The sequence below is a fragment of the Musca autumnalis genome, unplaced genomic scaffold (assembly GCF_047663935.1).
Source record: "Musca autumnalis isolate F117 unplaced genomic scaffold, ASM4766393v1 scaffold_2, whole genome shotgun sequence".
Lineage (NCBI taxonomy): Eukaryota > Metazoa > Arthropoda > Insecta > Diptera > Muscidae > Musca > Musca autumnalis.
Window position 1 is genome coordinate 96,080,772 of NW_027411755.1, and position 26,255 is coordinate 96,107,026.

General features: G+C 32.9%; 1 protein-coding gene across 1 annotated transcript in view; it reads left to right on the plus strand.

The window, feature by feature from the left end:
• Positions 1-26,255, plus strand: part of LOC141394316 (cell adhesion molecule Dscam2-like) — a 192,738-nt gene that overhangs the window by 140,593 nt on the left and 25,890 nt on the right. The window contains 3 exon segments of the mRNA XM_073968569.1: positions 8,597-8,756; positions 8,921-9,031; positions 9,301-9,459. Of these exon segments, the coding sequence (XP_073824670.1) occupies positions 8,597-8,756; positions 8,921-9,031; positions 9,301-9,459 (430 nt within the window).

The window sequence follows — 26,255 nt, forward strand, 5'->3', positions numbered from 1 at the left end:
AGTTTGGTCCTCCACCATGAACAATTCTGAACTGATATGGAATAACTAGTTTTCTGTTTGTTTAAAGTACCAATGTCACTATTTTAGTTGGATAAGTTTTTCGATGTTGCCTGGCCGGTGGTCCGATTCCCCGGCCAGGCAACATCAAACATTTTTCAACGGTGGCAAAATACCCCTCAGTAATGGTGGCGACATTTCCTGAGTATTTCAGCCTTGTAAAACTTCTCTACAAGTGGTGTCTTTAGACACGCCGTTCGGACTCGGCGATAAACAGTAGGTCCCATATCATTGAGCTAATATGAATCGGGGTGCACTCATTGATATGAGAGAAGTCTCCCTTGTCCCGTATGGGATGTTGTGGAACAATATTATTATAAGTTTTTCGACCCCTGGAAACTCCAAATAATTCTATCAACTAAAAACTTGAAACTACCTGAAATCGGGAGGTACTGTTATATTAGGGCTACTAGCAAAGTACCCGCTACTTCGTATGCGGAAAGTATATAAAACACATATTAACAATATAATATATGGAAATGGCGAACACTGAAAATTTTGTTGCACTAATACCAGTTTTAATCAATATTTATTTTTATTTTAGTACAGTTCGTACCCCTTTAGTTCGATTTTCAAAAATATCGGCCGTATATCACCCTTACACATTAACAGCGAGACCAAAGTTGCACACCAATACTCACCCTAAATCCAAAAAATACAGATTCCAGCACTGTCCCTACACTAGGGTGTCCAAAAAACCGGGTTTTCCAAACAAAACGGTTTTCGGTTAACCGAAATTTTCAGTTTTTCCAAAAACCGGTTTTCGGTTTTCAAAAATATTCAAAACCGGTTAACCGGTTTAAACCGGTTTTGTAAAATACGTACAAAATTGCTCATAATTGATAAATATTTGATAAAAAATGTGCGGCAAGGGGTAAATTAAGTATAATTAATTCGTTATTATATAATTATCTGATAATATCCTTGTTATTTAACATTCAACCTTAAAGTGGAGACAGCAAACATAAGTCAGAAATTGTGCTCTATGAATAGTAAAAGCCCTTACAAATATACGATTGTGTACCAAAGGAATTAAATTTACATTTTATGAAGTCTGGATTCTCCTTCTTGCGTTGAGAACCTCAAATTATCGTGCCGGAATCAAAATGTACTTTGTTATCGTTACCTTTTACAACTTTAAATTCGACAAGTTCTTAGTTTAATGTAATAATTCAAAAACGTATGAATAACGTCATTCAAACAACCATGTGATATTTTTTCATAGATCGTTCAATTGAACTATATTGAAGTTGTGCCATTTTACACAAAATATTTTCAAGTTTAAAGGTTAGGGTTATGACTTTTTGACATTTTTTCTCAAAATTGATTTCCTGTAGCAGGGATGAATGAACTTATGCCTAGTAATCACTACGCTATCGTTTATTCCATTGAAATATAAAAAAAGTTCACGCACAAATCGATTTTAAAAATATAATTTTTTGAAAAAATGTATGAAATGAAAAAAAAAAATTTTTCTAAAATTATTTTTTGTTGCACGAATGAATAAATAAAAGCCTACTAATAACTATAATAATGTTTATTTCATTCAAATATGTATTGAAAAAGGTCGTGCACAAACCACTTTGAAAAAATTTTAAATTTTTTGTTTTTTTTTTTTTAAGTGTATCTTTAAATAAAAGCGTTTACGACATTTTTACGATTCTCAGAATTGAAGAAAATTAGTGAGAAATAAATTTTATGTCAGTTTAATTATCTCATGTGACTCTCAAATTTATTTTCAATTGTATATCTGCTTACAGTGACTTCAAAAAATTGCCCACAATTTTGATAAATTCAAATTTTAAAATCATTTTGTGCGTGAGGTTTTTTCACCGAATCACCATATAATTATGATTTTATGTAATCTTACGGCAAAACTCATCACGCTATGATACAGGGTTATGAGGTTGTAAAAAAGTCATAACCCTATTAAAGGTATCTGACATTTATAATTTAGCCTTTACCTTTTGTTAGTTAAGTTTAGTTTACTTTCAAGAATACAATTGTAATGACATTTTAAAAATATTACTACTTTTTTAAAACCGGTTAACCGACACAAATAACCGGTTTTTTCGGTTAACCGAAAATGACGTTTTTGGCGAAAACCGGTTTCGGTTTTGTAGCTCAAAACCGGTTAACCGGTTTCGGTTTTGGACACCCTACCCTACACCCAACAACAAATTGAGTACCATTAAGTACTTTTCGTATACTTATAGTACGTATTTCGACGAAATATATCTAAACCCTACACTTACATTAATACAAATTAATTCAGCAGGCCTACAATAATCATAATTTCAAATTGCAGGATTCTACCGCTATCCGTGCACCTAAATCCACATTGTACAAAATTTAGTACTATTCGATAAGTACGATTTTTCAAAACTACCTGAATCCTACCCTTCGACTGTAATCGTAATTTCAAATTTCAGGATTCCAGCTCTATTAATTCACCCAAATCCAAATTGTATGACTTTCTAAAACTACCTGAATCCTACACTTCTACAGTAATATTAATTAACGAAGTCAACCGAAATTTTGGAATAAAAATTTAAAACTAAACATAAACAACGTCTATTCACTGACCTTTAGCCGTGATATACATAAAATATAAATTACCATATAACAGGTCAACAATACATAACAACAACATTAATTCCAAATTTCAGGATTCCACTTCTTTCCGTTCACCCCAAATCCATATTGTACACATTTAATACCATTTAGTACTTTTATAGTTTCCAAAAACCCTTTGGTACATCTTTTTTACTCTTCATCAGTGACCCTCAGTCCAAATTTGAGGAATCAAGCTCTATCCGTTCACTGAAATCCAAATTGTACTAAATTTAGTACCATTATTACTGTTCGTACAGTGATCCTTATTCCACTGTACCAAATTTAGTAACATTTAGATCTTTTCGTTCCCATAAGTACGAATTTCCAAAAATACCTAAATCCTACACTCCAATAGAAATCTTAATTCCAAATTTCAGAATTCCAACTCTTCCTGTTCGTCCAAATCCAAATTGTACCAAATTTAGTACTATTTAATACTTTTAGCACCCATAAATACGAATTTCCAAACTTATCTCAATCTTACATTCGACAGTAATCTTAATTCCAAAATTATAGATTCCAGCTTTTTTCGTTCACTAAAATCCCCATTGTACCAAATTTAGTACCATTTAGTACTTTTCATACACATAAGTACGAATTTCCGAAACTTCCCCAATCCTACACTCCAACTGTAATCTCAATTCCAAATTTCAGGTTTCCAGCTCGATCCGTTCACTCAAATCCATATTGTACCAAATTTAGTACCACTCAGTACTTTTTGTACCCACAAGTACGAATTGAGTACTTTTCGTTGTCATAAGTACGAATTTTAAAAATACCTCTATCCTACATTCCGACATTAATCCTAATTCTAAATTTCAGGATTCCAGCTCCACCCGTTCCCCCAAATCCAAATTGAACCTTATTTGGTACTATATAGTACCTTTCCGTTCACGTAATACCAAATGGTATTAAATTTAGTAACTTTTAGTACTTTTCGTACACTTATAGTTCCAATTTCCAAAAACCCTTTGGTACACCTTTCTAACTCTCCATCAGTGAACATCATTCCAAATTTCAGAATTCTAGCTCTTCGCGTTTGTCTAATACTAAGGGTACCATATTTAGTACCTTTTAGTACTTTTAGTACCGTTCTAGTTCGAATTTCCAAAAATCCAGCCTTATCTGACACCTTTGGACCAAGAGTGACCCTCACCCAAAATTTGAAGATTCTAGCTCGAGCCGTTTAGCCTGGGCGTTGATTATGAATCAGTCAGTGAGTCAGTGAATCAGTGAGTCATCATTACTGAACTCTTTTATAAGTATAAGATAACAAAACTTGCACCTATGTCCATAGATTTTGGTAGATAAGTTTATTTAACAATGGTCTAGCGGTCTATAAAAGTAGCTAAAAACGTCAAAATAATAGAAATTGGGTGGTAATGTTATATGGGGGCTATTACAAAATGTGGATCCTATGCCCACAATTTTTGGTGGATAAGTTTTTGCAACCTTAAATCATAGCTAATTCGGTCTGAAATGTAGCCAAAACAGAAAATGACATTGACCAGTCCCGTAAAAGGGGGCTATACCAAAATATGGTCCGATATAGTCCATCTTCGAACAAAATACGCATCCTTCCAAAATTTCAGTGTCCTATCTCAATTTTTATGGATGCTAGAGTGATCACTACAGACGGAAGAACATGCGTAAATCAAGAATATATATACTTTATAAGGTCGCAAATGATTAATTCTATGCATTACAAAAGGAAAACCAGACCTAATATACCCTCCTTATAATGCTGGAAGTTATATTTAATTGAAAATAACCTTTTTAAATTTAGCATTATTTTTTGGCATTTTAATATTTATTTTAGCATTTTTTGGCATTATTTTAATGCTGATTTAGCTGCAACACTTTTTTAGATCTGGTCACACTGATTTTGAATATCATACTTTTTCAATATACATACATACATATGTACATATATATTTGGCAATTTGTAATTGCCTTCCAGCTCTGCGGGAACTAAACTGATTGAATTCATACTCCTTTTAAGTGGGACATAATTTTTAGAGTCATGATAGGACCTAGACAATATCAATTTATATCTTGTACTGCTCAAATTTTATACGACATAAATCGGAAGTTGATGTTTCGAAGATGTTTTTACTTACGGTTTAAAAGTATAAATATATGCCACAACCTCACTTCCAATGAAAATACCTCTGAGCTCTTGATTTTTCAAATAACCCACAAATTTTGTGGATATTGTACCGTTTTCCTAAAAACTGTGGAAACCACTTTCGGCGTTATCATATTCATCCTTTCAATCGGAAGCTGGCCAAAAAATATTTTTGCAAATTTTTATCCTTTTCTGCACCACACTTTTCACGATTTTCCTGTAAAAGTAGAAGCAAACTAAATAAGGATCAGCTCACTAATTTATTACTTTTTAAAATTTGATCTGTTTCTACCATTAAATGATGCTGACATTTAGAAGCCAGATTTAAAGGGTGTAGCCTCCGTATAAAGGTACCGCCCGATTTTTTTATATTTTGATTTTAGCCAAATTTTCCGGGGGGACAACATACCTCCTTGCAAAAATGTTCAATATAAGTCCACGTTTAGGTATAGCTCCCATATAAACGTACCTCCAGATTTTCGGTATTTTGGGGATTTTACAGGCTCGGTATAAGGGGAATAACATACAGGGTGGCAGGTGGGACAGCTGGATTTTTTGCATCGTAATCCAGAGACTTTCCCTGTATTAAAAAAAAAATATGGACCTGCCCTTACGGTCCTACAAAAACTCAACATAAATTATAGTAGTGATATTAAAAATAGGACAAAAAGTCATTTACAAAGAATTTATTTTTAAGGAAGTTAGAAAACGATTTATTAATTTGTTTTTTTTTTTTTCGTAAGAATATTGTCAATGCCATCAACTATAAGTTTCATTTTGGAAATTGAACATTTACCTCTTCAGTTTTTTATAATTTCACTCATAAGCGACGAATGCTTTGCAGATCTATTTGTCGTTTTTAAAGCACCACATACAAATTTCAAATTCTTCGACTTAACTTGACTTATTACCGTTGTAAATTGGCAAAATAATACTGGATATTAAAAATTTAATGTGTATATAGAATATTTATTTCAATCGCAATCAAATTTTTCGCCATAAATTTTTCGATTTTTGTCCACGGGCGAAACCACAGTGTAGTGATGCATCTTCGTTTTTGCGGAAACAGAGATTTAAAAACTTCACTGATAAGTTAGCTACATTCATTTAATCCCAAAAAATAGTGTGTGATGCTACATCCACGGTTCTTGATTGGTCGCATGGTGAACACTGAAATCGGATGCGGACAAAAATTTTATGCACCCTGCGCAAACTAGCAATGTTTTAGAGCTTTTTGCACAGTAAGATGCAGCCGATTCTACATCTTAACCTCCAAATTACATTTCGAAAAATATATACAACTTGAAGGATATGGTCTTGGTGTACATGAAAATCACATGCGGACAAAATGATTTTGATAATTACGCGTTTTTTTAAAAAGCATATAAATTAAAATGGGTTATTTGACCTCTATTTCCATTTCAGAAGCTTAGAGATATATCCTCATCAACCCAATTATCTTCCCCAATGGGAAGCTTTAATATGAATGTCTATAAAGCACAATCCGTCTATTTTATTGGGAGATTAAAGCAAAATGAAGAAAGTATTCCTATAGATTTTTCCAACATTTTCTACTACATAATGCATTTTCTACACATAATGCATTTTAGACCAAAATATGTATGATTTTAGTCTCATTTGATTCGCCGTAAAGTTTTCATCCACAACAAATTTTTATGTAATTTTATGACTGCTAAATGGGCCTTTATTTTGAAAAAAATTGACTTAAACTCAATAATTTATTATTTTTATGTACATTCCGCAAATTCTGAGTAACATTTTACATGTATTATGCAGTCTACTCGCTGAAGTCTCCTCCAGGGAACTTTTTATAATATTTTTTTCTTAAAAGACGAAATAAAACCGCCGTAAATTTTGTCCGCAACAACCAAAAATTGGCTCGCGAGCAGATTCGTACTGGGGATATTTTTCTTAAACTATGTACCAAAAATCTTTAATGTAGAGCGAAAAAAAATAATTAATTCGCTTGTCTCACGGTATATAACATGACGATCTTGCATTATCCGTTCACGCACGGCTTAATTTTTTATTTATTTTTTTTTTTTGCAAACCTCACGACCTTCGTTTTTAGCGAGTGTCGGCCACGATTGAATTCCCCAGCAAAAAGTTTGCCTCCAAAGAGGCAGTTAAATGATATCTACAAGTGATATGGTAGTGCATCAAATTATGCATTTTCACTCATGATTTTTACAAGAGCGTGACTACTGAAAGAGGCACTCCATTGCACTGCATTTTAACTGACCCTTTGGCACTGCATTTTAACTAACCCTTTGGGGTAGAATAGGAGGCAGTCCAAAGCACGTGTTTTGATACAGGCATTCTGCAGAAGTTGTGCAAGCCATTACAAAATATGCCAGAACAAATAAAATGCATTTATTATTTGTGTAAAACAAAAATATTAACAACTTTATTACATTAACACAAATTATGAAAATTCTCCATTGAATTCAATCGCAAACATGCGTGTTTCCTCCGCTTGCATTTGTTCCAAGCTGAACTGTTTTTGCTTCATTTGCTAAATGGGTTGTCTTCCCATCACCAGTTAAGATTTCGACATGTACTCCAACAGCACTCCATTGGAAATTTTCTTCTCGTGAGTTGCCGGAAAAATGTTCACAAATTAAATATTATTTAAATATATAATATTATTTAATTTGTATTACCAAATGTTTGGAAATGTTAACACGCTTATCTCTTTTTGGAAAATGTATGCCGCTGCCTGTAGAGATGTACAATCTGATTTATGTACATGTAGGGATCTCTAATAACTGCTAATAAAATGTAGCGAACGGAGTGCCTTTTTCACGACTCCGTTTGGACTGCATCCCGATGCTGTTAAATTGTGAGGAATTGGAGTGCGTTTCTCACGACTCCGTTGAACTGCATCCGGATGTTGTTAAAATGTGACAAGTGGATGTGATTCTTTGGATTGCATCCAAATGCGGTTAAAATGTGAGGACTGGAGTGCCTTTTTTACGACTCCGGTTGAACTGCATCAAAACATGCCGTGACAGAACTAGTCCACATTGCACTACTTCGTTAAACCAGTTTTTCATAGTGCTATAGGATTATCCTTTATCGACCTATCGATTATATTTGATCGATGCACTATTGCCGTGACGAAAGGTCGAACATGTTCATAAGTAGATTTCATTTTTTTGCAAAGTGATTTTTTAAGTCTCTATAAACAACGCATGGTCGTATGTCAAAATGTTCTGAATACGTTAATGCTAGAAAATGTCAAACTTTTCAATGGAAATGTCAAATGGCGCCTGGCATCACGGAGGGAAGTTTATCTTTCAAAACCCTATTAAACTTCTCCCAGTTGGTTTTTTTAATTCTGGACCATAATATGGAGTGTATAATTATATATGTCATTCTGTTTGTTACATATGACATTCGTCGCCCGGTAGAACTTAACGAGTGAAAACACTTGTTTTTTTTTATTATATTTTAAATATATTAAAAAATGTTACATTTAATGTTCAAATTTAATCAACAATGTGAATGCAAGTGAATAAATTAATTAAGGACCATTATGTCCTAGAGTCATCATTCGCTTGAAAATTTCCAATGTACACACATTGTAAATATTTAATTTAATAGGAAATTACATGATGCACACTGAGTATATATTCGATTTGAACACTCAACCATCTCATCATCGAGTACTTGATGAAGGTGTCTGATGCTTTGAAGTTTTTGTAATAAAGATTTATGAACACTCCTCTTCAACCTGTACTCCCTGTTTTTATTATTATTTTTTTCTTTCAGAATGACCGACTTATGATAGGTCAATATGTTACCATGTTCGGTGACGTCATTAGTCACGTTAATATTTCTGCAGTCAAATCGGAAGATGGTGGCGACTATGAATGCAAAGCAATTTCTCGGGCAGGTGAAGCATCACATACTGCTCGACTGAACATTTATGGTAAGTTTGAATTAAGTTGATTACAATAACTGTCCATCTGTAGGAGAACATAGACTGAAGTGGGTGATGTGAAAAATGTATAACTGCATATAAGTAGTAGTAAGATTGAAATTGTTATCTTTTGTGTTTTTTTTTTATATTTTTCTCATTTTTCTCTAATTTAGGTATGCCTTATGTGCGGCCAATGCCAAAGTTGTCTGCTGTTGCTGGAAAATCATTTTTCCTCAAATGTCCTGTGGCAGGATATCCCATCGATAGCATTGTAATAGAAAAAGGTATGTATGTATCCTTTCATCCAACCAACCATTGAGAAATGAAGAAAACACTCACCAATAGACATACGGACGTTTCTATCCATCATGTGCATATGCACGAGTTCTCGGTCTGAATATTTCATAAATCAATATCATTTATTTCACTTCCGCCCTTCTCTTTTCATACAAACGTATCTCACCTACATACATATGTACATTGAAAACTCAATCTCCATTACACAACCAAATTAATGCAATAACCCATCATCCATTCTCGTTTGCATCATCAGATGGCGTCAAACTACCCACCAACATATGACAGCGTGTCCAAAATGGCACGTTGCTCATTGAGAACGTCCAACGAACAGCCGACCAGGGTACCTACACATGCATTGCTCGCAACAAGCACAACTACACGTCACAACGTTCGGTCGATGTCAAAGTCCTGGGTAAGTTCCGTTGCCTGTGAGGGTATGTGTTATTTCATTTTTCATCTGGCCCAATGTAATTTGTTTTCATTAAGTACGCAAATATTGCACAAATATTGCAAAATGTAATATGATCCTTCGTTTACATACTGCACACATACACAAGCGAACCCCAATATGTATGTCCACGTAAATGCAAGTGGAGATTCGTTAATTTATGACCAGATAGTTTCTCACATTTAAATTAGATTTAGACGGAAACATTAAATGTATGTGAATGCGTATGGATTAAGCATATTTGAAATGGGAAGGCGTTGAAACGTAGGATCAAAATTCAAATAAAAATACTAAGTGACTTTAAAGAGGTATTAAATTAATAAAAATGCAGTCTTAAGTACTTTCTAAATATTAATAAATGAAATATAATATATTTCTGAACTGTTTTTACATAAATTAAACTCAAATGTGTAGCTTTTATCAGAATTCTTAATTCGAATTCAACTAAGGATATAATTAAGCTGTCATGACTAAGAAGTTCTATTGAAAAATAATTTATATTTAAGTCCCACATATTCATCCAATATGCATTTCACAGGTGGTTATTCGCCTAATCAGGGATATCAGCATGTGAGTGGTTAGAAAAAGATAGAGTTGGATAACTTCTATTTATACGTACTGTATATTCCTACCAAGTCAATCTAGTGTTTGTATAGAATCACTTTTCGATACATATTTTAAAGTACTTTAAAACAGGTTTATGCGAACATTTATGGATACTTTTAAACGTTCCTGTAGACCGGTTGTTGCTATAAACATATGCACACTTTTAACATCCTTTCCTTTTAATCGTGATGTTAAAATTGTAGCTAAACAAATTCGTTTATAAGAAAATTACACGAAGGGAATTTGAAATAATATATGTACTTCTTATTTACATACCATCAGTTCTACAGAACACTTGAATAAGTTTAATTCTAAATTTAATATAATTTGAATTGTTGGTACTTTTGTTAATGGAATTTTCACTTTTATGGTTATCTTCAAAATGAATAAAAAATGCAATTTCTCGAATTTCAAAGCTTGTAAACAAACGTGTACATTAGGGTGGGACGATTTGAACATCTTTAAGCGCGCTTCGCATTTCTGATTCCTGGGATTGTACTGAGCAAAAAAGTCCACTAGACCATACGTCTACGGTCCACTAGACATCCAGGCTCCCAGTTTTAACTTGAAGTATTAGATTTTTGTTGTAACGCCAAAACAATTGAGATTTCTGATCCAATACTAAAGGTAACACACACACACATTAGGCAAGTGAGCGTAAGTAATGCACAGTGCTGCCAGTTTTTTTTGACCCAAAATCGCCAAATCAAGCATCGAAAATCGCCAAAAATTGCCAAACCGAAAATTCGTCAATTTATGTTAAAAGGTATAAGCATTTAGCTGTTTATATTAATTTGGTTTTTTCGTTTGTAACGACATTATAAGGTATATAAGGGTGAAATTCTAAGTCGATCTATGCATGTCCGTTCGTCCGTCTTTGCTAATAACTTTAGCATCCAGATAAATCGAGATAGGACACTAAAATTTTGCACAGATGCCTCCTTTGTTTGCAGGAAAGTCAAGTTCAATGATGGGCTATATCGACCTACGTGTTGGTATAACATATATATAACAGTACCGGCCGATTTCCGTTTTTCTTTTTAATTTTTCGCTAAATTTTCTGACAGAATTGGCTGTAAGTTGCCATTTTCAATCCAAGTGATCACGAAATTTCTCAATCAAAAATGATGGACATAGGTCTATATTTTGGAATAGCCCCCATATAACTGTACCCATCGATTTCAGGTATCTTGAGGTGTTTTAACTACATTTTCCGACCGAATTAGCAATAATTTCGGATTTGACCACTGCGACCCCTAAGTGCCAAATTAGAAATATTTCGGTCAGAAAACGTATCTAGAACTACAAAAAAAAAAACTTAAATCGAGCGGTACAGGTATATGGGGCCATAGCCCATATTTGAATTTGTACTGTCAGCAAACTAAAGATTGTACCGTATTATCTCAATTAGTTTAGAAGCTATAGTGATTACCACAGACGGACGGACATGTATGTATCGATTCAGAATTTACCCGGATCAAGAATATTTAGTGGTGTGTCCGTATTTTGTAAATAATAACACTGTGCAACAAGAACCAGTTGACCATATTCTGACAGGCTCAGCCTTAAAAGAAGAACATACGTGTTTTGTCAGGCTCAAATCTTCCAAACCGTTAAGAATTTTGATTTACACTCGAAGGCAAAAATACTGTGTTATCATTGTTATGTAATTATTTACAAAATTATTCACATCCATGCATTTTTTGGGAATATATTACAAATTGAATTAAGTTTTTAACGTTACATATGAAACATAAAACCAAGGCATATTCATATAAGGTAGAAGTGACAATCAGCTGTATTCTTACTTGTTTTGTAAATTTAGTTTTCAAAATGTAATAGGGTCTACTCACGAAATTTGAAACTTCGAAATCTGCTACCTTAAAATACTGCTTTTCATCCTAAACGTGTAATAAAAATGACTTACGAGAGTTATGAATGCTTTATATTTACATTTTGCTTCAGATTTGTTCTATTCTAGAGGATTTTCAAAATGCATTTATGTTTTTCCTGAAAAAAATTTTGGAACGACCCTATTATTCAATATTTTCTTTGACAATTAATTTTGTAAATTTGTTAGTTGTTGTAATTCATGCATATACCTTATAATAAATATACCTTGCATAAAACTACAAAAAAATTGTTTAATTAATAAATAAAAAGAGGACATTTCCTAAAATTAGCCAACTAAATCGCCAACTATTCTATAATCCGCCAAAAAATCGTCATGTCGCCAAGTCAAAAATTAAGTCGCCAAACGCGTTGAAAAATCGCCACGTTTGGCGAGAAATCGCCATATCTGACAGCCCTGGTAATGCATTGAAATTTATGCTCACTTGCTCTCAAAAATATTTTCCTAATGTGACCTTACCTTAAGACAGGGGTGCCAAGTTGGTGGTTTTCCCGCTACTTGTGGTGATATTTGACGTACAAAAACCACTGTTTTAGCAGCAATGTCAACTGTTTTAAGGTAAAAATCGCTACAGACCTATGGTGCGTATGTGGCTGTAGCGATTTTTACCTCGGAACAGTTGGCATCCCTGCCTTAAGACAAAAATTGTAGCCAAGACAATAATTAAGAATTCTCTAGTACATCGCAAAAGCATTTTTGAACATTGGTCATTCTTTATTTTGTTATTTTATTGTCATATATTTATGAAATTCTGGAATTTTACCTCCTTTTATCCACTATGTCGTATAAAAATTATTTTATTTTTTTACCTCCTAGCGTATAACTATTATTAATTCACCTTACTTCAAAAAGCACTTTCAAATTTTTCTTTTTCAATTCAATTGTTTGAATAACAACAAAATATTTTAAAGTGGATATGAAATTGATTAGTTGCGGGCGAAGGGTAGGGAATACTATAGTTTCAGTTGTCACCAAACAACTTCATCAGTTCCCTTTTTCGCCGACTCTGTATCGATAAACAGGTCAATAAAGCCATCTAGCAAATTAAATAAAATGAGAAATTTGCTGTATGGCCCTAAAGCTGTTTACCCTACAATTTGAGTCGAACTAAAGAATTTCATATCCACCACTGTTTTTATGTCGTCTTTGCTTCGCAAAGAATACGAACATAGGAGTGTTGCTTCAATAAGCGGGGGTAAAAACAACAAGAAAGTTGTTTTTGCATTACGCATTGGTCAACAAGGCCGTGCTGATGCCTATTATTGTTGTTGGTGTTTTTTATTGTTGGACTGCAGAATTTTACATCATTGTGTTTATTTCAGCTTGAGTCCATATTTTGTTGTAATTCAATTGTTTGAATAACAACAAAATATTTTAAAGTGGATATAAAATTGATTAGTTGCGGGCGAAGGGTAGGGAATACTATAGTTTCAGTTGTCACCAAACAACTTCATCAGTTCCCTTTTTCGGCGACTCTGTATCGATAAACAGGTCAATAAATATTTATATAACTTTTATAAATTTTCATCGATTTCATTTATCCAAAGACAATTGCAATCTTTAAAAACCTACAAAGGGCATATCAAATCCTTATACAGCAATATTGGAATTTGGCCGACTAAAAGAGTTGTTCAAGTCAAGTCAGAAACGCGAAGTGTCCATTAAGATTTTTTTCCTTCTACCACACATGCGAGCTCAGTCATGGTCTAAAATTTAGACCAGAGTAAGGCAATGTGACTTTCGTGATCGTAAATTTACTTGTGTAGACTCTAACCAGTGTGGACATTTTTGCAGCTAAATTTAGCATTGTTTTTTTATTTAGTCGCAAAATTTCAATTTAGCATTTTTCAATTATTAATTTAGCATTATTCCATCCACAAAACCCGTAATTTTTAACTTTTTAAATAAAAACATGTAATAATTTTTGGTTGACTACACATTTATACGTATAAACATGGCAATTATTTGAGAAGTGCTTAAAAAATAAAATATGGCATCACAGTTGAATAGAACAGCTGTTTAAAGAGCTCAAAACAACGAAGAGTCTTTGCTCTGACTTAAGTATAGTACACATTGACAAGCAAAACTGACAGTCATCGAGGTCTATTTCGTGAATATCAAAGCCTAATTAAAAAAATTCTTTTATAATCTCTAAATAATACCGTAAATATTGTATTTCAAACGTTTTTAGCTAAATAAAAGTTGTTATTTACCGGAAAATTGTCCTTAAAGTACGTTGACTGTCAGTTTTGACTGTTAGTGTGTACTCCCCTTTAAGTGCAGTACACATTGTCAGCTGTAGATTTTTCGCAATTATCGATAAGTGTCAAATTGCCCAACGACCACAAAATATTTTGTGGTTTCCTTATGAACTACAAAAATTAACGAACAGACTAGCAAGCAACCGATAAGGAATGAAAATTTGAATAAAAAATAAAACAAGTAAAAAATGTTAAGGTTGGTTGGGCCGAACTTGTTATACCAATTAATCTTTTTTAGAATAGTATTATTTTAATTACACTTTATTTTATTTATTTATAAGATAATTCTTTGTTTACACTTCCTTATTATGATTAATTATATTTTTAATTATTACAATTCTTTTACTTTTCTTAAATTTACTTTAACACTAATTTTTATTGTTATTATCGTTGTTGTTCCGCTTATTGGCGTAGGTTCTGTATTTGGTCTTTTCTATGTGAGCTGCTATGTCATGACTGTATATGCTCACGATGCATTTTCCCATTGTCATACTTTAATTCGTTAACTTACCCTATACTATGAAATGTTCTAATCCAATAGTACGTTTAGACTTAGGAAATCCACTAGATTTTGAATGTCAATTATAAAATGAAATAATTAGTTTTTCTTTTTGTTACGAAAGAACCAATGCCACTATTTTAGATGGTGAAGTTTTTAGGCCACTGGGAAGTTATCTTTTTTGTATATTAATAAGATTTTTTAATACTTCTTTTTTTATTATTTATAACTTATTTATCTTACTAATAATTCTTAAACATAGTAAGTTCTGTTTGGAACAGTTCAACATCGCTGCCACTCTTTCCTAGAGTTGGTTTAATTCATTAATTTTAAATTCTGACTATGTTTTCTGTAAGGAGGCATACAATTTAAAATATTTTTACTCTTAATTTTGCATAGTATTTTGTTTTTGCTTCAGAGTAGTTTAACATTCCCTCCCTTATAATTTTAATCCACTATATTAAGTCATACAATTTGTTATATTAAGATTAAAAATGTGGTATTAAGCCCTAAGGCCGAAAGACTGGGTCATGGCACAATTACCAGGTAGTGGTATCACACCAGCTGTTCGAATATGAAGTGTCAAAACCCTTTATAAAAAATATTTTTGTCGTAATTTCCCCAACAACATAAAGAAAATTTTGACACAACATATTCAAAATTTTACGATACCGCTACCTTGGTAATTGTGTCATGGACTGGGCTTTATAAAATTGAAATATCAAATGACATCCAATTTTGCCCGAAAATGTAGATAAAAACTTAAAAAAACTGAAATCAGGGGTGCAGTTATACGGGGCCATACCGAAACCTGGGCAAGGGTCCGCGATTTATTGTGAAGAAGTTTTTTAACAACTTTGAACCCAAATACTTTAAATCAGCCGGTTCCGCTTTATGGGACCTATTCTCAAACGTTGACCTATGTGCACAACTTTTGGCGATGAAGTTTGTTGATCACTACGAAGCCTAAATGCTATATTACAGCCAATTCAAAACGAAAATGTATAAAAAACTTGAAACACCCGAAAGACGCATCTTTCCAAAATTTCAGTGTTCTATCTTAATTTCTGTGGATGTTATTACCACAGACGAACGGACAGACATACATAGATCTACTAAGAATTTTACCCTGATCAAGAATATATGTATATACTTTATAGCATCCCAAATAAATAATTCAATGCGTTACAGACGTAAAACAAACTTAATATAGGGTATATTTTATTAAAAAATTACGTTTTTAAATTTAGCATTATTTTTTGGCATTTTAATATTTATTTTAGCATTATTTTAATGCTGATTTAGCTGCAATACTTTTTTAAATCTGGTCACACTGACTCTAACTGGTGGTGAGCGAGAGCAAATTTACGTTCACGAAAGTCAAGAAAGAGAAAATCGCACTCCCATAATAATAATGTGAGCTTCCAAAAGTATCCTTATGTTCATGTCCGTAGATCAAGTATCGGCATCCTATTGTCGTTACATACTTTAGGTAGCTTAAATTGTGTCAGCGCATAGTGTTTCATTGAATTGAATTGTGTGAGTGGAGAAACTCTTTAAGGGCAAGCGTGTCCTTTTTTGCCGGATAGCCAAGAGAACTAAATCTACATTTCGTCTACACTATTTTAGATGCTATTATTATGTGAATGCGAGAATTTTTAATTAGTTGTGTTGTATTCGTGGAGAGAGAAAGGTTTACTGAATGATCATGGGTGCTCCTTTGCCTATCGAACTGCTAGAGAATGGTTTTGTCCATTACTGTTCGAATCTGTAGAAACATGTGAAGAAAAATATAAATATAGAAAAAAATCACTTCACAATTTAGAAAATATTTAATTAAAATTACAAAACAAACTAAAATTTAGTTCATAAAGCTCATTTACTCGCTCTCAAAAAAATGCAGTTTAGATAAAAACGCATTTTAAGATTGTTACACAACAAATAAAGAAACTCTTTTATAAAGATCTTGCAAGATACCAATGAAAAATATTTGTGCAAGATCAAGCATGATTTATAGTGTGTTAGAGCTTCATAAACACAAAAAAACTTTTTTGTTTATTTATGCTAAGCTCCTAGTAAATGAGCTGTATGTAACTCGTTGAGTTTTAGAGATATCAACATGAAAGTTTAACACAAGACAAAGAAGAAGTCGTGGAAAAAATAGAAATTACTTACTCAGAAACCGCATTTTTTGAGTTATGTCACTCTTTGTGTAAATGAGTAATATGTCTAAATTTATACTTGACAGACAAATAGATATATAAAAAACACAAAAGTACACATCCATAGGACGTTAAGATGTAATGATGTGTATCTTAGTATGTATGTATTATAGGTGTGTTTAAGTATTTTGGATACATTCAAACAAAGCTAATAAGAGAATGCAATGAAATTTGTAGCGCACAAACAGATATCGTCTTAAGAAATCTAAGCAAATTTAAAATATCCTTTAAAAATACAATAAAAAATTTGCTTACACACGTTATTAGGTGGTTATAACAGTACATCTATTCTGCAAGCCGAACTTTGAATAGACTTCTAAGAACCTCGGTTGTCTGCCCTAATCCAAGCTTTGAGATTCGTACGACGTCGATATTATCCATCTACGTAGATTGATCCATAGATATTTCAAAGAATTTTGCTCTCAAAACCCTCAAGCTCAAAGTTGCATTTTCATCTTCCGCATGCTATCCAAGTCTACTGTACCTCACGACCATCAAGTGTATCTTTTCGTCGTATACTTCCAGATCCACTTTAGCAGATTCTGTTTGTTAGCATAACGGTGAGTGACAAAAGGACTTTAGAAATCGCTTTCAGTGCAGGAACTTTTTCCACCGAATTGATCTAAATAATGCGTTTTCGTTATCAATATTGCCAACATGGTACTGGAGAGGTATTTTTATATACACATTCCCCTCTTATGTAGCAGCTCGGTCCTCGTGCCAGTACAAGAAATTCGTTAGAGGAAGCCTGTGGTATGTATGCATGCATAGAGCAATCCTTCGCATTGCGTTTATACATTACCAGAACGACAAGTGCAATTGAGTGGAGTATGTTGCAAGTTTGGATGCACACCCGAATGGTGTCGAATATGAGTTCGATATTCGATATGCTTGATTAGGTGGGAAACCTGTCATTTGTTGTAAATTGGGTGTTTGATATTTATAGTTTCAAAGACTAGTCTCATTGATCCAGGAAAGTAAGTAGTCGGACATTCTCGCATTGTGCATTCCACTATACATAGCAACAATTATTATTATGCGGTAAGAACCGGTACCACTGGGTTCTAAATATATATATATATATATATATATATATATATATATATATATATATATATATGGGTGTGTTTTTTATTTTTACCATGTTGATCCAAGTTCTAATATAGTCCCTTCTAACTGTAGCAAAAAAGGTCCACGATACCAGCAAATATATGTACATCAAACATTCTTATCTTTCAGATTTAAGTTTTCCTTATAGTTTCAGGAACAAAAACTGTCGTTGGTTGAACTTGACGCGGTTTTTCTTTATTTTTCAATTTTTTCACAATACAAAATATTTCACTCTAATAAATGTGTAGATACATATACATACACATTTAGCATACACACATAAATATCAAATAGCATACAGGACTCATACAACCCCAATTTGAATGTCACTCCTGTACCAATGTTGTGATAACAATGCTCAGCTAAACAGGTGTATTTACGTTTGTCTGTATCAATGTATGTATGTGTATACATACATATGTGTATGTATGTGCGCTCGTATCTGTGGATGTGTGCAGTTTACATTTAATTTAATCAATTTAAATATTTATTCCAGATGTTAGTGGCGTTTGTCACAATGTGTTCAATTTTTGCAATGTTTGTGTATTACGATCTGGGTGCGAAAAAATTCCATGGGATTCAATTTTTGGTGATGAAAAATTCAAATTTTGATTAAAAATAAACACATTTTCATACATGCTTTCACATGTACAATAACACACATACACAAAGGAAAAATATTTACAAAAACAAACGAAGGAAAATAGATACCAACCCAAAAATTGATAACGTTTGCCAATGTTTTTTTTTCTGGATTTTGTTTAGTATCTATGTTTTGTTGACTTTCCTTTATCAATGTTTTATTTTCTTTAACACTTTGAAGGACTTTTTTAATGTGGGACTCGTTGCACTACTATTCGACCAATGACCGTTCTACTTTGTTTTCAATTTTACAACCAGTTTCTGTAGAATTCTTTGCGAAGAGAAATAAAAAAACAGCATAAATGAAATATTTTTCAAAAACAGAAACAGTCTGATAGTAACTCGAACGAATTTGTTCGCATACAATTATACAGAAACGTACTGATAAACTTCATTTTATTTAAACAAGAATTTTGATTTACACAAATGAGTAAATGTTTAGTAACGGATAGAACAATTAAAAGCATAATAATTGTGCGATTGAAGCACCATAGCACCAAGAGCTAGATTAATAAAATTATTTGCTAATTAATGACAAAATTTAAAATAAAAAATAAACAAACCGAAAGTGTGTCCATCAGTGAGTTAAAAAATATAATCATGATTTACTCGGAGTCCAATTTTGTAATTATTTCTGCTTGCCTTTCGTGATGGTTAAAAATGAAAGCTTGATTTTAAATGACAACATATACATATGTACATATATATAGGCTGCTTCAGTTTTGTTGGTCTCTTTGTAACGTTTATGTAGCTTGTCGAATCGTCTGCAAATTTATGAATTTTTTCCGTTATAAACAAGGGCGCAGACTGTATCAACATATTATTTTTTTAAGATTATGAATTGATTTTCCACCAATAATAATGTTGTTTGGTTCCTTATTCTTGTAATTAATCAACAAGCTAATTTAAAAAAAAAAATATAGCGTATTTTGTATTTTCACGCAGAAGGTCGGTGGTTCGATTCCCCAGCCAAGCAACATCAAACATTTTTCAACGGTGGCAAAATACCCCTCAGTAATGTTGGCGACATTTCCTGAGTATTTCAGCCTTGAAAAACTTCTCCACAAGTGGTGTCTTAAGATACGCCGTTCGAACTCGGCGATAAACAGTAGGTCCCATGCAGGGACGTACGCAGGGGGGGGGGGGGGGCACGGGGGGCCCGGGCCCCCCCCGAAATGGTTTGGTCCGACAAAATTTTTTGAGCTACTTTAACAAATTATTACGATTTTTTTCTCTAAAATAATTTTTGTATTTGAAATTTCAAATGAAATCTGATATTGTTCTGAACGTTCTGTACTGAAAATTTACTTTATCAACAAGTTGTCTGAAGAAATATTGAATTTTTTCGTTTGAATACGCTCTTTGAAAGAAACTTCCAGTAAAACTGAATTTCTCCCTGTGTTTTGGAATTTGTATTCAAAAGATTACAAATTCATTATTGTGCGGATTTGAAGTACATAAAATGAAGTGCCTATTGGACAATATGTACGACATATCAAGGGGTTTCCGTGGAGTATATCTCGAAAACCAATTAGCAAATTGATATACTGCCTGTATCAAAATTTTTTATTCCTATTTTATATTAACTTATTGCTAAATAGAGGGAGAAAATAATGGAGAAAAATTTATTGTTGTGCATCATAAAGTGATGATATCTGCTATAAATAGCATGCCCATCTGAATTTTTTCCTATCAGTAACAATTTCGTAGCTGAAAGCAACCATAAACGAAATTAATGCTCAAACTTTGGTTATTTTGTATTGTATTAAAATCTGCTGTTATTTGTATTGTATATAACGGTGCTCTTGAATCAACTTTAAACGAATGAAGCTTACACCTGGGTTTATAGATGAAAAAATAAAAAAAACGCATTTTTAGGGTTTTCAGGTTTTGACAATTTTGCTGGAAAACCACAAGCCCTATCCAAATGGAAATAAAGAAAATGTTGTAGCAGTGAAAATTCTTGTTCTTTTATGATATTTTCCAACGTTTTACTATTTTTGAGATATAGAAATTCAAGTTGGGACAATTCACTGACTGTATCGTCTCCTTATAAAACAATGTCATGACAGCAATTTCCCAACTTAAACTTATATATCTTAAAAATGGTACAACCGAGGAGCCAATTTTCAAAGCTACACCATTTTCCTTAGCCCCATTTCGATAGGACTTGCAGTTTCCAACCAAAGTCGCGAAAACCTAAAAATGTGAACTTTGACCGCGATTTATTTAAAAATCCCTCCAGCGATTTTTTTTTTGGATTTTTCTCTTCTATGAATATTGCTGTTTCAGAATCCGCAAGAACATCCCGGTTTAACGTTGGTTCAAAAGCACCTTGATATTGTACCCTCAGCTGTTAGGCTAATGATAAAAATGTAACCCGCGTTACAATTTGGAGTCGATTTATCCCAGTTCGTCCGTCCGTCCGTCCGTCAGTCTGTATGCCTCGAGCGCATTATAACTCTCGAACAGATCAAAAGATTTTGTCCAAAATTTGGATCTCGCAATATTTTGTTCAAACTTCCTTTGGACACTTCCCCAGCCAGACTTCAAAATATTTCCCTAAAATCGCGAGCAAAGTCCAATTCGATTTTTTCGAGACATAGAGTACTTTCGGATATGGATCGATTCACTTGAGGGCTTGTTTACAGCGATATTGTATTATTTGTGGGTGAGTCAATGGTTATATCAGTATTGGTCCAAAAGCTGTAAATCTTACGCCGACCAAATTAAAATTATGCCCACTTCCAAAATGGACGATATCAGTCGATTCTTTCAGGTATCGTCTGTACAAAAATTCAAAACATTTGCGCTTTCATCGAAGTCACATTTTTGATCAGAACGCCAACAATCGAGTTGTACACCCCAAATATTTCGAAGTTATTGTCGGAAAGTTTATACGTCCAAGAAAGGAGACGAAATTCTGAAACTTCCTGGGTATACAATTTACAGAACAAAAATTTGCTATGTATCCCGTATTCGATCTGCCTATATATACTCGTAAAAGTCTCAACTCAACGTATTTTTTCAGGATTTAGCTAAAATGTTTTTGCAAAGTTTCAAACAGTACTACGAGTTGGGTTCGGAGTCAATGAGTCGTAGATTGCATCGCCCAGCTCCTGATAATTTTTTTAATGTAACTTTCTGAATGTTTAGTTGGATTTCATTGACTCTATCACTTCTGGTAAAATAGTAAAGCTTTGGTGTTTTTATGCTCTTAAAGAATGTTATTTTCCTTCAATGATACAAAACGTTTTTAATGGCACTGAAATTAGTGTGTTATATATGGTAATATTCAAAAATGTTGTACAATCGTTGAAGTTGAGGTTCACCATTTAATAAGTCGCGAACTGTCAATATATTTTATACAATATGAATATATTTATATTAATTGAAGAGTTTTAGCTGGGGTCGCATAAAATGAACCATAACAAATAATTTATGTGGAAGCTGTGTTGGTGGTAAAAAAATGGGTAAAAATGTGTTGAAGTTTACAATTTTTTTGTGTTCTTTCTTGATTTCTGGTCAAACCACGGAAAATTCAGACATAAGATCAAAGAAAGAATTGAAGAATACCCCTTGTGCAACAAGGTTCTAATGTATGACTTTTCGATATATATACTGCATCTCCCTAAAATCGATGCTGACATTTTGAAGTTTTGAAATATGGGTTTTTTGAATTGTTCTTATAATTGGAGGGCGCAACCAGATAAATACCCAAACTATTTACTGGATTGTAGAACTCGTGATTTCACGTCGTTTGATGTATATCTCATGAGTATGCTTCATACAGTTCCCTAGTAATAGGATTCCAAAGTCGAAATTTTGGTGCGTAAATTTTCTTTAAAAACCTATTTTTTGGCTACAAAATTTACAACTATGACACAGGTACCCTTGAACCCCGCGTGATTTTAGTTTTTTTACGCGCCAGATCCATCCCCTGAAACGGCGGTTATAGATACCTTGAAAGTAGGAAATTCTGCAAAATTATATTTTGATGATTCCGCGCATTGAACCTCGATTTTCTTTGGTTATTTTTACATAAATGTAATCCTTTATACGCGATTATATTATTTTCCAAAACCGTGTGGCATAAATTACCGAGATTCTGGAGTAATATTCGTATTTTGTATAAAATAGAATTTGGTAGCACATCCGCGGTTCTTGACGAATTTGTTTAAAATTTGTTATAATGACGCATTTTTTATAGGCGGTCACTGAAATCGGATGCGCCTTATAATCTTATGTACATCGCGCAATTTTTACCAACATTAAGGTTTTTTGAACAGTAAGATGCAGCTGACGGCACACTTTTGCCGCTGAATGAAAAGTGGTAAATCGCAACAATAGAGATACACTCGCGGTATCTAAAAAGCGCATGCGCCTTAATTAATTTTAACGAATTCGCGAATTATACGTTTTTTAACTTTTATGTTTTTTCTTTGGTTGTAATTTCCATATTACTTTCTATTTCATTATCCTATTGTTTATCAAAGTAAGCAAATACACTTTCGGGTTTGTCATCGCATTTTCCCTGAAGAAGCTTCAGCGAAATCCGTCAGTCCTTGCATCGAAATATAGCGAAATAGTAGAATAACTCCCAAAAATGTTTTTTCTATTTTTCGTATTAAACAAAAAAAAAATATTTTTGAAATAATATTCCAACAATAAGTTTTCGTCTTTTGTTGTTGCTGTAATAGGCAGTTATAAATCCTATCGTTAAAATTTTGGTCTCATATTTTTCTACGCGTTGTCTAGAATCTGTACGTATTTTTAATTTATTTTTTCGAGTTTTATTTGGACTCTAAATTAGAATAAATTAAATTTACTCCAAGATTTTTTCAGTATTTCTTGATTCTCCGCGAAAATAGAAATAAATTTAGTAAATATTTAGGCATCAACGTATAGATATTAAATGCTGTTAACGCTTTATATAAACATTTTCTTATTACAGCAAAAATTGAATTTTTAAATATTTGTTCTTTACAATGGAATTGCAAAAGAAATTTGAAAATTACCATATGTACTTTAAAGAATAAACGGCGTTATGTTCGGGTCGAACTGTTTATATCCTCCAAACACTGTATATATATATTCCACATATTCACACTTTTTGCATGGAAGTTCTTCCACCAAAAGGATTTCCAAAATCCAAATTTTTAAAAATTACGCTAACAGCCTCAACAACAAAACACATGGTCGTATGTCAAACTGTCCTGAGTATGCTTATGTCAAATGACGTGTGGCGACACTGCGTGTTGCCTAGGCCAGAAGGTTTTTAGTGCCCCTCATACATAAAATCATAAAAACCCATTAAAATAGCTTTACGTAACAATACATAACATTTTTAATTTTCATGATTTTTGGTGAAGTTGGGCCCCCCCCCCCCCCCGAAATGAAATCCTGCGTACGTCCCTGGTCCCATGTCATAGAGCTAAATATGAATCGGGGTGCACTCATTGATATTAGAGAAGTCTTCCTTGTCCCTTATGGGATGTTGTGGAACAATGTTTTTTGTGTTTGTGTTTATGTTATATAAAAACATCTAATTTGTTGTTCAGAATTGACTTACTCTTTTTGGTTCACATTGTCAAACAAACATCCAACAGACTGTCCAAAAATCACGAATATTTTTGTACATAGTAATTCGGAAAAGGTTTTGCACAGACCGACAAGCTAATAATATAGCTTCGTGGGTTTAGTTAACAACTGAATTGTAAATGAAATTTTTTATATCAATAAAAAAAAAAAAAAAGTTAAAAAAAGAGTCATACCTATTTTGTACCCACTTCCTACGCATTAGGTCGAATGTCCGCCTATTAGAATTTTACAGTATTCACAGCAAGGACTTACATAGTTTATGGCATTTCATTGCTTCCTAAAGACAAAATTGCATCGCATAGGAAAGTTTTATTCCACAAATTAATATTCTACAGTTTTCAGACAAGGACTAAAATTTTGGAAAATTAAAAAGTTTTTAATGTTTTTAAAATTTATTTTCTTTTGTTATTATTTGTAATTTTTCCTAAACCCCTTTTCACTATAAATTTTTTATCTAATACACAAATAAACACTACGATAACACTGCTCAACAAAATTGAAAAAGTTGAATGTTTCAGACGAAGTTGCAGTTGTTTCTAGATGAAATAGGCGAGTTATTTTCAAATCCGGTCCCGGGTTTTCTCCATCAGCTCTTGTTTTTGAGATATAGCTCAAAATCGGTTTTTACGAGTTTAACCCAGACTTTCGTTATTTTCGGATACAAACAAATATTTTTTGTGGGTTTTTCGACATATATATACTAAGGATATGTTGTACGCTCGATACAAATCGTTTTTGAAATAACTATGGTGAGTATATATCAAAAAATATAGAAAATATACGACGGACCTTGTAAAAATTGCATATTTTGAGTACTTTAAGCTGTAATTACGTCATCAGGGGAAGTCATAGGATCTTCATATGGTACTCCGGATATGCTTAGGGTGTTTACTATATAATCCAGTATTCAAATGTATAATATAAAGTTCATAGCGCCCATGATTCTGCCATAACCTAAAAACCATCATGAAGAATGCCATTGAAAAGTAAATGGCTTATGTGGTAATGATATCACTGGTAAATTATTTCCCTTTAGCAGTCTTCATGGCGATTTTTAGGTTATGGCCGAATCATGGGCGCTATGAACTTTACATTATATATTTGAATACTGGACTATATAGTAGACACCCTGAGCATATCCGCGTTGCCATATGAAGATCCTATGACTTCCCCCGATGACGTAATTACAGTTTAAAGTACTCAAAATATGCAATTTTTACAAGGTCCGTCGTATATTTTCTATATTTTTAGATATATACTCACAATAACTATTTCAAAAACGATTTGTATCAAGCGTACAACATCTCCTTAATATATTAATGTCGAAAAACCCACAAAAAATATTTGTTTGTATCCGAAAATAACGAAAGTCTGGGTTAAACTCGTAAAAACCGATTTTGAGCTATATCTCAAAAACAAGAGCTGATGGAGAAAAACCGAGACCGGATTTGAAAATAACTCGTCGATTTCATCTAGAAACAACCGCAACTTCGGTTGAAACAAAAGTCGTGTTGACCAGTGTAATCTGTATATAATGAAATGTGTTTACATTGCAATGTGGATTTTTTAATTTATTTGCAAAAGCTTCTACCAACTTAGAAAATTGGTAATCCTTTATTTATGACTACAAAAAACTTGAGGTTTGTGTAGTGCAGTACTACTTTATAAAGTCTAAACATGTACTCATTAAATTTAGCAATTAGGATTCCTAAAAAGGATTAATAGAATTTCTAACATAATGACAAAATGTAAGTTCCAAAAATGTCTAGAAACTGAATTACCCGGCAAAAACGTGTTTTTGTAGTAATTTTTGGTAGTCTTGGCTACTTCCAAATTAACTTACTATCCCATTATTTTAACGATGGCATGTCGAACTGAAGAACTTGTTATTCTGTGGCCACATAGTG